Source organism: Austrofundulus limnaeus, unplaced genomic scaffold, assembly GCF_001266775.1.
Source record: "Austrofundulus limnaeus strain Quisiro unplaced genomic scaffold, Austrofundulus_limnaeus-1.0 Scaffold405, whole genome shotgun sequence".
Lineage (NCBI taxonomy): Eukaryota > Metazoa > Chordata > Actinopteri > Cyprinodontiformes > Rivulidae > Austrofundulus > Austrofundulus limnaeus.
In genome coordinates, this window is record NW_013952807.1 from 408005 (window position 1) to 421027 (window position 13023).

Consider the following 13023-nt stretch of genomic DNA (forward strand, 5'->3'; position numbering starts at 1 on the left):
ATTTTAATGTTACAACTAATCGTGGATCACTTTAACTAAACCTCATCAAAACCTGTTGCAAAGTTAGTCACAGTTCTTAGTATTCTTTTTATTTCCAGCATTCACACAATAAAAGTCCAAACTTACATGATAGAAATATGAAAAAACACAAGTTGTCCTTACCCTGAGTGCAATCACACGCTCCTTTCAAAGCTTTCTCATCCTGTGTGTAATCTGTTAGAAAACCACAGTTTGACGTTATTKTTATACATATTTATCAAATTACAAAAGTGGTACTTTTGTATTATTGGCAAGTTAATTGCTGTTCTTTTAGATTACAGCATTGTTCAAAGTTTACTGTAAAGATAAGACACAACCGAACTTAGCAGATGTTTGAAATCCTCACCTGCGTCTACAATCGTCATGTTCCGCATGTCCTTGAGAAGCTGGAGGATGGCGGGGTCCTCCCGGGAGTACAGGGCGTAGCGGTTGATCCCAGAGTGGAACTTCAGCCAGCTGGCGTCGGGATCGTACGTCATGTCTTGCACCGTCAACGAGATGTTGGCCAAAGCTGCCGCCTCGTCGTAAAGTTTCTTATGCCTGAGGAGGAGGATAACAAACTGAAACCCGCTCAAATATCAGAACTGGAAAAATAAAACAGTCGATGTGATTCAGCTGTTCGTGCTGAGCTGTCTCTTAAAAGCCACRCAGCTTAAATCAGTGAAGAAATAAACTTACAGAGATCAGACTGAGTCAGCTCACCTCAGCATTAATTTTCACTTTTACTGCAGAAAACAGTCTAAATCAGGGCTATTCAACTAAACTGCTCCGAGGGCCGCAGCAGGCCAACAGCTGAGGGGCCGAACATCCAGCTATTAAAGTTATTATGTAAATAAACCAAGTATTACAACCATCTGTTACCTTTGAAATTGTTTATTTTGCTGCATTTAATCATGAATACAACATACAACTTTATAAAAGTAGTGATAATTGAACTATCAAAAACAAAAAGAACACATTTTGCCTCTTATGTAACACAATTATTTTGACGTATCTGACTTGCCTAATTTTTAAACCAATTTTATTTTCACTTTTATTGATTTATCTTCAACTGCTTGTAATTTTAACTTTCTTAGATGTTCATTGACATGGTTTTTACCAGCTTGTAGCCAAGATTCTGACGTTTCTGTAGACACCAAACGTGTCTATGATTAACTAAAAGAACTCAGAGTATTTAAAGTAGAAAACCGAGGGTTTGGGGTTAAGAGGTGAATGAACCAATTGGTGGGCCGAACTTTGGTCACTCCGGCCCGCGGGCCGCCAGTTGAGTAGTCCTGGTCTAAAGAGTGGCTTAAAGGTTACATGAAGACAGAAGAGTTTTCACTTAATGTGAACTATAATTTAAAGTCTGCAACATGCTCCTGAGCTGCATTGTTGGTCTTGTTTGTTTGCAAGGTTTGGGGAGTTCTGATCATTATGTCTGAACTCTTATTTCATTTGTGAAGAAAGTACAACACAAAGGCCTTCAAACACATCATAAACAAGCATTTACATCTGTCAGTTTTACAGATTCTGAGCTACAGTTTGTAACGTTATCTTTAATGTTCATCGTTTAACTCTGTCACCTCTCAACATAAAACGACCCTGGTTTAAAACTCGGCTATAAAAAGCCACGTCTTTAATCACAACAGTCTTTTTTACCGCCCGTTTTAAAGGTCACTTCATCCTTGTTGTTCCCTTTTAGACAACCTCTTATCTCTTACTGCAAGTAGAAACGGGCTCGGGGTCGAAACTGACTGCAAACTCCACCACAAACTGGATAACAAACTGAGATTATGAAGTACAAAAAACACCTGATCAGTTGAAAAACTCCATAACAAGCCAAAAGGTACAGATTGGACTAATCAGGACATTGGACAAGTACAGACCACAAACTGAGACAGAACTGGACAGCATGTTGAGCAACCTTGGGTAAACAGTTTGTTTTAGTTGCAACACAGAGTTGCAACATTTTGCCACCACGGCAAATCTTTTGAGCCGTCGTGTTTTGGGGGCATTAAACACAGGCGGCAGACATTAGAGATCATGTTTCCGCTTGTTTTTAACTACAAAAAAATCCCCCAAATTTGCGTCTCTGAAGGGAACGTGTCGGTATAGACAGACTGCAAACAAGAAACGACAGCTACTGCTTCCAAAGATGTAAATCAGCTTTGACGGTTTTGTTGACCAGAAGCTGTCAGGATGACCCGTCTGAGAGGGAGAGGGTGCTCTGACCACTCTGACATATGACTTTTATGACAAACACACATCTACACWCCCTGATGACTATCTGCAGATGTGTATCGCTCATTGACTACGTGTATTTTTGTTTCGATGCACCTTGCAGAGGTTTTACCAGCGTGCTGCTGACCCTGCCTCTACAGCACGTGCTCCCACAACAAGGTTAACTAATTCTGCAGCAGACTAGAGGAAATGCATGATGATTCATCAGAGTAAATTATTTTTTTWAAAAAAACGTTTTATCAGTTAGCGCTTGAAGTATGTTTTGGAGTTGACTCTCAGCTACTACAACACTAAGTTATTGCTCAGTACATCTAAAAATGAATGACTTATAGGCACTTGTGTGTTTTCTAAAGTTGAATAGCGGTGGAGGCTATTTCAAATCAGGTTGACTCTAAAAGTTAATCAGATGTAGATGCATATTCATTGAATATTTTCTCAAAGTTTAATTAAAATCGGACCAATGGTTCATGAAAGATTTTGCTAACGGACAGAAAAGGTTGAATCCAAAATGTTAAAGGTAAGTTTCAAACAAAGATGTTAAAAAACATTTAGCCCTCAAAGTATGTGTTGGGGATGACTCTATTACCATGCAACATTTTGGATAAAAATCTGTAAAATAGTTATCGCCAGTATTGTGTTTCTCAAAGTCAATTGTCTGTTGCCGTTATTTTAAATCAGATTGACTCCAAAACTTAATCAGCTGTAAACTTATAACCAGTGATCATCTTTAGAAAGTTTTATGTAAAACTTTTGAGGGATTCTTGAGATATTTTGCTAACAGACAGCATATGCACACACAACAAGAAGCAAAAAACGAACCTCTCCCAGTGTGACACCTTCTTCTTGTAGTACTCCATCAGCTGCTCCACCTGCAGCAGCCTCTCCTCCGCCCTCAGGTCTGGAGTCTGGATGTTGTACAAAGGATGAGCGAACAGCCTCTCCAGCTTGGAGCCTCCGTCGGCGGGCTCAGACGGCGGGACAACACCTGGAAGAGTCCAGTTGGAGAGCCGCGGCGTCGCCAGGCCCTCCAGCCTGGGGAGGCTGAGGTTCCCATCGGTGGGAGCGCAGGAGCAGCCGTGTCCCTCTGCCTGCCTCCTGCTCTGCAGCTTGGGCAGCAGGATGAAGTAGAAATCAGCTGAGAAGACGGCTGTGAGGGCTGCAGCCAGGAGGAGACGGTCCTTCCTCATTGCTGAGGCGACGGGACTGCTGCAGGAGAAAACAAATAAAAAGCTAAAAAGCCCAGAGTTTAGAACAACACCTCCTTCCAGTCTGCCACAGCCAGTCAGATCCAGGTCATCCCAAGTTTGTCCAAGTTTGTATTTTCCTTCCAGCCTCACTCCTCCTCCTCCTCCTCCTCTTCTTTTCTCTTTTCAGAGCGAGCTGAGCGGAGTGGAAGTGTGTGTTGACAGTCACTGACAGTTCAGCTGCTTTCAGCGACCTGAGGAGGAGTGTCTCTCTCTCTCTGTGTGTGTGTGTGTGTGTGCTGAGTTTCACAACACATGCTGGGTGTGTATGAGCAGGTATGTACACAAAGGATCGAAACCCAGCTTAAACATGAGACAGAGAGAGAGAAGACAATGAAGGAAGAAAGACAATTATTGTCCAACTGTAAGGACAGTTTCCTGGATGCAGGGTGAATAAAGTTGTGGTCACATGCAGGGTTAAGGACAAGCTGGGCGTGTAACTCATCAAACTGGGGCAAGTGCCTGACTTGCACTTTTCTCCTTTATCTTCTCCTTCAGCTCATCAGATCTTCACCTCCTTTATTTGACCCCCCTTCTTTCTTTCTTCTCGCCTCTGATCTTCAATCCGATGCCCTTTTCGTTCCTGCTGCTGGTCCCCACACATCCTCTCCTGTCATGCTGATCTGCAGAGGAGATGAACGAAAAACAACTTCTTTTCCCCCCACTTCATCCTGCAATCACACACAGTTTCTGGGTCGTTCCTTGTGGTTTGTGTCGTCTCTGGAAGCATTACGCAGCTCTATGGTGAAGCAATAAAACTCTCACAGGGCATTTCATAGCCTGCCTCTGTTATTGTGGTATTTCGGAGCATCTGTGTGTGTCTGTGTGTGTGTAGCTGCGGCAGAAATTATGTGTTCATGTCAGGGAGGTTGTCTCATCCTCTTAGTCAAACTGAACTGAAGCTGTTGCTATTCAGCCAGCCCGTCTTGGGCCCCTCGATCAGTTTTATCCTCTTTAGTCTTARGCTGCTTGGTGTGTATTTGTAATTTCTGTCTACATCTTCTACTCTTACCTGTAGTTGGGGAAGCAACAGGTCTATGAGGGGAAACCCAGACATCCCTCTCCTCAGCGACTGGCTTCGGCTCCCCCTGTAGGACCCCAAGGGGTTCCCACGCCAGAGAGGATACATAATCCCTCCTGCCAGTTCTGGGTCTTCCCCGGTGCCTCCTACCAGTGGGACATGTCCGGGACACCTCTAAAGGAAATCAGATGCCCAAACCACCTCAACTGACTCCTTTCAATGCTAAAGAGCAGCGGCTCTACTCTGATTTCCCCTGAATGACGGAGCTCCTCACTTTATCTGGTCACTTTACGAAGGAAGCTTATTTTGTGCGCTTGTATCATTCTTTTGGTCTTGATAAATCTAGATCTAATGCATGTCAAGAATTCAGCTAAAAGCTCTCAGGGAATAATTTTGACAATGCTCAAATGCTGTTTTATGGGTCAAACAGTTTTTTATATTAATTGTACTTCYTATTTCTAAGTAGTTTTACCTTTAGATACCCTTTACATTTTTAAACATGATGCTCACAACATGTTGATTGGATGGTGGTCTCCATGAGCCCACCCTATTCTCCTGACAGGAGCAGTGCTTTGCTCTGTCCCGGCCAGCAAACAGCTGGAGCTCAGGTTTTTGGTGCCAGAGAAAGAACTGGTGCAAAATGAGCTCTGGTTCCAGTTCAGCACTGGAACCTATTTGGTGGAAAAAATAAAACATTTGTGATCAGCTGGTGGTAACAAAGAGCCTAAAGATCCTGTTTCAAAATGGTTCTTTGTTCAGCTTTTGTGTTGTTGACACAGCACTGGTTTAATAAAAGCCTTTTCTGTCTCAATGAATGAGGTCAGAGTCTAACAATATACCAGATCTAAAAGGAACACTCCTCTAAAAAAATGATCACATACTGGAAATACCTGTTAAATAAAGTTTTAATTTAATTCATAAGAGTATTGATCCAGACAGGCCACAGCTCAAAACAGCACTTACAGTAAATCCAACAAACATATGGAGAAAAGAAGTTCTCATATCAACAAAAAATCAAATTAAAAATCAAATAAAAATAATCAAGTGGACACTCTTCCACTCTGGAGTTGCCCGTGCTGAGAGGCGCCGAGCAGGAGTGGGCATACTTATTGCCCCCCCATCTCGGTGCCTGTACGTTGGGGTCCACCCCGGTGAACGAGAGGGTAGCCTCCCTCCGCCCATGGGTGGGAGATATCTGGCACCGGTCATACAGGGACCTAACAGCCCGTATCAATGGGCCTGGTACCCCATACTCCTGGAGTACCCCCACAGGAGTCCCCGAGGGACACGGACGACTCGATTCCGGATGAGCGGCAGAAAATGGATGGATGGACGGACGAATAATCAACAATTAAACATAGAAATGTTTGATATAATGATATAATCACTACAGGTTGTTTGAAAGTACAGTCCATCTGCTATGTTTGTGGAAAAGTCCTCAGAATAAAAAAAAAAATCTGCAAATAAAATATATTCAACAAAAAAAAAAAAAAAAAAAAAAACAATAACAGCCATAAAACTAAACCATTTATTTGTAAAACAGTGTCTTTTTTCCCACATCCGCTTGTTTGCAGAGTGGTTGAACATCAGTGCTGATCAGGTAGTTTCAGTTTTATGCTAAATCACCATCAACCCAGGGGTTTCCCCCCAAAAGAAGTCCCAAAATATGTTAGAATGAAATACAAGCAGAAGCTTGGTAGTTCATGTACCATCCTGACTAATTCACATAATTTGAATTACAGAAATGTTCAAAGTTCAACACGCTTTGAAAAAAATACAAATCAGTGCATATTAAAGAGCACCTTGTTTGATGTTGCAGTGTTACAGCCACACAAAATAAAAACCTTGTTAATGCCAAAGTTTTAAGCAAAGGTGTCGCACAATGTGCAGCGCTCTAATTATGTCTTAGGAATAAATCTGAGCTACTACCACAAGATCAATTTTTTTAAATTGGCCAAACTAGAGGCACTTTTATGTTAGCTAATGTTAAGTAGTTTGGTGGCCATCTTGAATTGTATTGACTCCAAAAGCTAATCAGTTGCAGAATCCAGTAATTACTTTCTGAGTGTTTCATTAAAATAAGCCAGGTGATTCAGGAGATATTTTGCTAACAGACAAACATGGTTGACAACAGCAGTTAGTCCTGAAGTTTTCATGCAAAGATTTTGTGCAACATGTAGAGCTCAATATATGTATTGTAAATGACTCTCAGCTATAATCACTATAGATTTTAATATAATATCTGTAATACTGAGTAAGTTACAGCCTTATAGGTGCTTTCTAAGATTAGTTGGCTGTGGCGGCCATCTTGAATTGGGTTGACTCCAAAAATGAATCAGTTGTAGACGTACATCTAATTATTACTCACTGCAGTTTCATTCAAGTCTGTCGAGTGTTTCATTAGATATTTTACAAACAGACACTGACACAAACTTAGGAAAAACAAAAAAACATTATCACCCAGCTTTCACATATTTTTAGAAATTTTGAAATATTTAGGATTTAAAAAGAAGTACAACTTGAACGACACAGTTCCTTCTTTTATTACTTTCTCTTTCCATCAGATTTTTGACCACTTTGAGGATCTGCAGTAACATTTCTAAAACTAAATGAGTGGAAACATCTCATTGCATTCCTTCAGAAACGAAGCATTAGCATCTTGAGCTGGCTTAGTTTGAGACACTTTCTTTTGTAAAACCAGAGAGTCAATCTGAAGCAAAGAGAAGTGTTTGGTTGTGACACGAGACAGCATGACGATTCATGAAGGAAGCAATCAGTGTGGTGACAGAAACAAGTTTGACCAAAGTTCTTCTACAGATCCTGTCAGGCAGATGACGAATGTGTGCGAAAACAAGACAAATCAAGTTGTTTACACTCATCAGCTGCTGATTGCGTGCTCACAGGGCACCACGGGTTCCTGTGGTTCCTCACAGCTGTTCTCTGCTGAGTCTGAGGCTGAAGTGGCTAAAAGGAGACAAAGTGAAGAAGTGTGTGAATGTTTGCCTTGGGCTGGAGGGAAAAGCACAGCTAATGTCTTATTTTTGGCAAGTTCTGATGACACGGGCAGATGAAGAGAAGACAAAGCATGAAATGTCTTACAGAGACAAACTTTGAGCATTTTGAAAAATCCAGCCTGCACCTCTGCAGCAGAAAACATCCAAATGTTCCCGAGCTGAACTCTAAATCTCAGAAGAGAGGGAATTTGAGGAATGCTCGGGTTCTTTTTTTGAATTTGTTAAAATAGTCAGGAATGAGTCAAAAAGTATTTTAACTGGAGAAACTGCATTTAAAGATACAGTGAAGTCTGAGAGCTGACATCTGAGAAATTCAAATTTACAGAAGAAGCTGAAACTGAGCTGTTGAAGTAAAAAATCAAAATGCAAAGGTAGCAAAATTAACAAAGAGCTAATGCTAAAGAAGCAAAAGGCTAAATATGTAAAAATAAAAAAGCAGAATGTAGCCACAAACTAACAGTAGCAAAGAGTTAGTCAAAAGTTAAAAGTAGCAGAAATAAAAAAAAGTTAAAAGTGGCAGAATGCTAGCTAACAGTAGCAAAAGATCAAAAACCAATATTGGCTAAAAGTTAAAAGGAGAAAAAAATTAGCTAAGAGCTAAAAGAAGCAAAATACCAGATGAAGTCTAAATGTAAGAAATGGTAGCTTAAAATTAAAAGAAGCTCAAAGCTGGCTAAAATTAAAAAAAAAAAGCCAAAAGTAGCACAATGCTGGCCAAAAGCCAACAGTCCTGAAATACTAACAAAAGTAGTAAAACAGCAGCTACAAGCAATAGATAGCAAAAGGCTACTTAAATGTAGCAAAATGGCAGCTAGAAGCTAACAATATCAAAATACTAGCTAATAGCCAAAAGTAGCAAAACAGTATTAAGTAGTAAGGTAAAGATGGCAAAAGGCCAAAAGGTGCAGAATACGTAGTACAACAAAACTAAAAGTAACAAAAAAGATAAATATAGATGCAGTCTGCTGAAGTATATGGAAGCTAATATCTGCCACTCTGAAGAAAAACAAACAAATAAACAAACAAACAAACAAACAAACAAACAAACAAACAAACAAACAAACAAACAAACAAACAAACTCATAATTATGATATAGCTAAGTCATAATTACGAAATACTATGAGAAACTGTCTCATATAAAGTACAAGCTTTTCATCAGGGTAGCAGAAATGGCCTTCCACAGAAGCAAATTTAAGGAGAACACTGATTTTTTTGAAGGAGGTAACATCTGTAATGTACTTTTATGGGGAAAATACTTGTGAATAAAGCTAAACACTTTGAAAAGCACAGTTTACAACAACAAAAGTAGCACAGCAACCATCCCCTGAATGAACTGAATGTTTTGGTGTATGAATAGCTAAAAAAGCACAAAGCATGCAGACGTACCSTATTTATTCATGTATTATATGATCTCATGTTTAATATGACCCCCCTTTTTGAACTTAAAAAGCATAAAAAATTGAATCCTCAAACAACCTCCAATTTCATACAGACTTCAAGATTTTTCAGCCTTTACAGTCTTTATACATATCAGTAAAATGATCATTGGACTGTTCATTGTATTTTAACAACAAGGTTTTTTGACAACAAATATATATCAGCTGTGACAGCATCATATGAATTCTGGCATTTTACACATAATCCACCAGGATGCACCAACACAAGTCATAGACTTCACATGAGATTTGGGCCATCTTCTGGGGGAAAAGCAGATTACGTCCTACTCGTGAGCACCCCCTCTGGTGGGGAAACTTTTTTTCAGGGAAACAAACTTTTTCAGAACACCGGTAGACAGCAGCCATTACAGACAGACATGTGTTTGTTGTTGTTCGAGGAGCGACTCGGTCACACGCTAATGTCATTAGTTCGTTATCATTACTAAGGTGCAGGATCCCCCCCCCCCCCACACACTTTTTCTCACATCATGTTGCCTGCTTGAATCTGTTATTATCTCGCTCTGAAGCATGGAGGAGTGTCAGGGGTAAGCTCGTTTCAACTGCTTTGTACGACGCAGTCTCCTTTCCGGACTCAATAATTTTGTGAATGAAGCCGATATTTCAAAATACATAAGTAAAAATATTTATCTGAGTATAGTACCTCCCAACTTTATGGATGATTTCATGGATTTAATTTTACGTATTATACTTGAATAAATACGGGTAGTTAAATTTCAGGTGAGCTGGGGGGTTCTGGTGGAAGTGGTTCCTGAAGCATTTAACCTACACAACAAGTCTGAATCAGAGAGAGGTCACCTGGGAAGCAAATAAAAAACAAGTTCTGAATACTTACCTACAGAACAACATTCTTCATGTGTCTGACCCGGGTTGGTCAGGTCAAATACTTGACCTTTGACCTCACTCTGCCCTGCTTTGTCATTTTTGGTCCCCTCCTTTAGATCCGTGCTCTGCTGGTTCCTGCAGGGTGTCACGAACAAAAGATCAGACTTTAAAAAAAAGAAAAACTGCTTATTTTTAACTCAAAGCTGCACTTTTTAAAAATGGTTTGTACATTAAATGTCAGACTCCTGAAAATGCGCAGACTTCAGCTCCCTTTTTTTGTTGTAAGACATTTTTCTACAGCAGCTTGATTGAAACCAGAACAGTGTATATGTGGGTTAGGGTTAGTATTATACTACTATTACAGTATATACAGTATCTCTGCATATCTCTGCAATGTTTACTGCTGTTTTCAAAAGCTAATTTATTTTCATAATAATTTGATCCATAGTAACAATCATGCATTCAGACATTTATTGTTGCTTTTTAAACCATTAACCCAGCTTATTTTTCTTTTTCTTTGACTGCATTTTTCTGGCTTTTTAAGTTCAATAACCCATGAAGCTTTCATCTTTCTTATATGTGACAGAAATACCATCAAGTATAGGCAGCAGAAATCCACACCAAGCCAAAGCTTATGACTTGTAGCCAAACTCAAATCTTGTGGATGAAAATATGACTCTGTGGGTGTGTGTGTGGGTGTGTTTACTACTTGTTTTTACTACAGAGTGAGGACCATTTGTGCCATAGTGAGCTTTCAATTTCCTCACTTTGTTTGCATCTCTACTGTACTTTAGGTTTATAGGTATGGTGTGAGTTAAGTTTTGGTTCAGGTTAGGGTTAGCTATAGACCAGTAATGGTTCATTTTAGGGAAAATATCTGGGTTAGGCATAAATGCAGTTACAAAAATGAATGGAAGTCAGTGCAAAGTCCTCAGTTTGATCCAAATACAGGGATGTGTGTGTGCGTGTGCAATAGTGTGTATTTTAAAAAAAATCCCTACTTATTACTTGTTTGAACATGTTTTATATTTGATACACAGTGAAAACTAACCCCAATTAAGAATATTAGGATGGTGTGTAAAATGTTGTAATGAGAATAGTTGTAATGAGAATTTGCAGGCCCCATTAATACATATTTTATTCACAACTAAGGCTGCCACAAACGATTATTTTTATAATCGATTAATCACAGATTATTTTTTTCGATTAGTCGACTAATCGGATCATATGTTAATTGAATATAAAACATACAGCTTATCACACCAGAATGCAGCTGCTATTGTATAACCATGGTTAGATTTTAGCTATATGCTAACTAAAAATAATTGCTGTGGAAGGTAAGTTCTGCCTTGCAGATATTACACAGGTTTCTCTTTCATTTTCTTAAAAWGATCCCACACTTTTGAGSTCTGTTGCTGGGTAGCCATRATACCAGAGCCTGTCTGTATAATGTCTTGTGACGTCCACGGCCTACCYCAGTTACCACTACTGTGCATGTGTGTCAAGGACAGAAAGGCAGATGTGGCAGTGGAAGGTGTCAAAGCAGTTTGGAGAGGAAAACAAAGTAAAGAACAAAAAAAAAAAAGAAAACTATTAATCGATTATTAAATTAGTCATTGATTATTTTAATTGACTAATCGTGGCAGCCCTATTCACAACAGAACATAACAAGTAAGCTAGTTTTAGTAGAAAAAAGGGTCATTTTGAACTTTTTAGTAGCAACACATCACACAAAGTTGGGACAAACGCAACAAAAGGTTGTAAAATAAAGTGTATTAAACAGCTGGAGGAGATTGTTGCAACTTTTGTTTTGATAATTGRCAATAGGTCAGTAAAATGACTGGTTATTAAAAAACATTTCAGAGAGGCTGCATCACTCAGAATTAGTGGATTACCACTCTGTGAAAAACTGTCTAAAAATAGTGGGACCCTTTCAAAATAATGTTTTTGCTGCTAGAATCCTTCAACAGCCTTTTTCTAGTGACTGTATAATATATCACAAAATGCAGAGTTTTGTTGTGATGGAAAGCAGACACTTTTCCTCACCTGTGGTAAGTAGCTGGATYACTGATGCTCCACGTCACCTGTTGCCCAAAAAAACCCACGTGATCTCCTTCCTTCGTCCACAGTCCAGCTGAACCATCAGTGGATGYTGTGAGGATGAAGGCTTGATCAGCCACATCGAGGACTTCCACACAGACCAGCGGGCTTTTATGAGCGCTCCAACGCCACAGCAGTGGAGGTTCCTCATGAGCCGACTGCAAAAGAAAAAACACGAGTTACTTTTAGGGTGAATTTGATCTGTTTGACTCATTTGCATTGAGCAGCTCACCTCAGGCTGAATGTTCAGTGCAAATGAAGAAATGTCCCAGATCTGGAGGCAGCCTGCCGTGTCACCGGAGACCAGGAGGGTGTTTTTGGTCTGATCCGAGCTCAGGCTAAGAACGTGTTCACCTGGCTGCTTTGGAGCGTAAAAGCGGCCTGTAAAGTTACAAACAGAAAGACTGAACTGTTTTCTCACAGCTAAAGATCTCTGATTGCAACAAAACAACTCTTAGGCCTATGAGATACTGTTTGTTTAAAGAATCTTACTCCACTTATCCAACTCTTGTTTTATTACCATTTCAAGTTCCCGCATGGACACATTTGCAGACCCTCTGCATGTGCACAAAGCTGCACTGGTTCATTTACAAATGCACAAACACACCCATGCAGGCTCGTCCACGGCGGCCACAGTGTTTGAATCCCTCACCGCTAAACACAGACGGGATCTGGAAACAGACATAGTTGTGGCCTGCTAGGAATGGCAGCGGCAGGAGGCCAAGTCAACAGTTCAGCCTAACTGACAGAACTTACGCTGCGCCATTTATCATCTCACAAGAGGGAGGATCGTCAGAGCTGACAGCTGCCTGTCAGCCTGTGGAACAGCGAGAGTTTTATTTCGAAATCTTTTTAGTGCGGCTTCTTTTTTTATTTGGAGTTGCTTTAAATGAACCTCAAACTGAGTGTTTATTTATGTCCCACTCACCAAAAGTGTGTTTCTCTCCAGTGACACTCCAAAAGCAAAGCCAACCAGCCTGTGATGAAACCAGGACCCCCTTGTCTCCTAACCACTGGTTTGCAGCTCGATACTGAAAGAACAGGAGGACGTCCACAGGAAGGGCCTGTCTGCAGGAAAACAAACAAATAAACTATATATATA

The 13023-nt window shown here is 40.1% G+C and overlaps 2 protein-coding genes across 2 annotated transcripts in view; both read right to left on the reverse strand.

Moving 5' to 3' along the window:
- The window catches only part of fam20a (FAM20A golgi associated secretory pathway pseudokinase), a gene marked incomplete at its 5' end in the record, with an annotated part of 17884 nt that extends 14274 nt beyond the window's left edge, over positions 1-3610 (reverse strand). The window contains 3 exon segments of the mRNA XM_014024040.1: positions 163-213; positions 386-579; positions 3082-3610. Of these exon segments, the coding sequence (XP_013879494.1) occupies positions 163-213; positions 386-579; positions 3082-3610 (774 nt within the window).
- A 2431-nt stretch (positions 3611-6041) lies between these two features.
- LOC106528787 (WD repeat-containing protein 49) overlaps positions 6042-13023 on the reverse strand; it is an 18029-nt gene continuing 11047 nt past the window's right edge. Inside the window, exons 13-17 of the mRNA XM_014024041.1 lie at positions 12850-12989; positions 12154-12302; positions 11868-12079; positions 9832-9956; positions 6042-7491 (exon numbers count right to left, since the gene is read on the reverse strand). Of these exons, the coding sequence (XP_013879495.1) occupies positions 7406-7491; positions 9832-9956; positions 11868-12079; positions 12154-12302; positions 12850-12989 (712 nt within the window). The 3' untranslated portion in view covers positions 6042-7405. The remainder of the gene's footprint in view (positions 7492-9831; positions 9957-11867; positions 12080-12153; positions 12303-12849; positions 12990-13023) is intronic.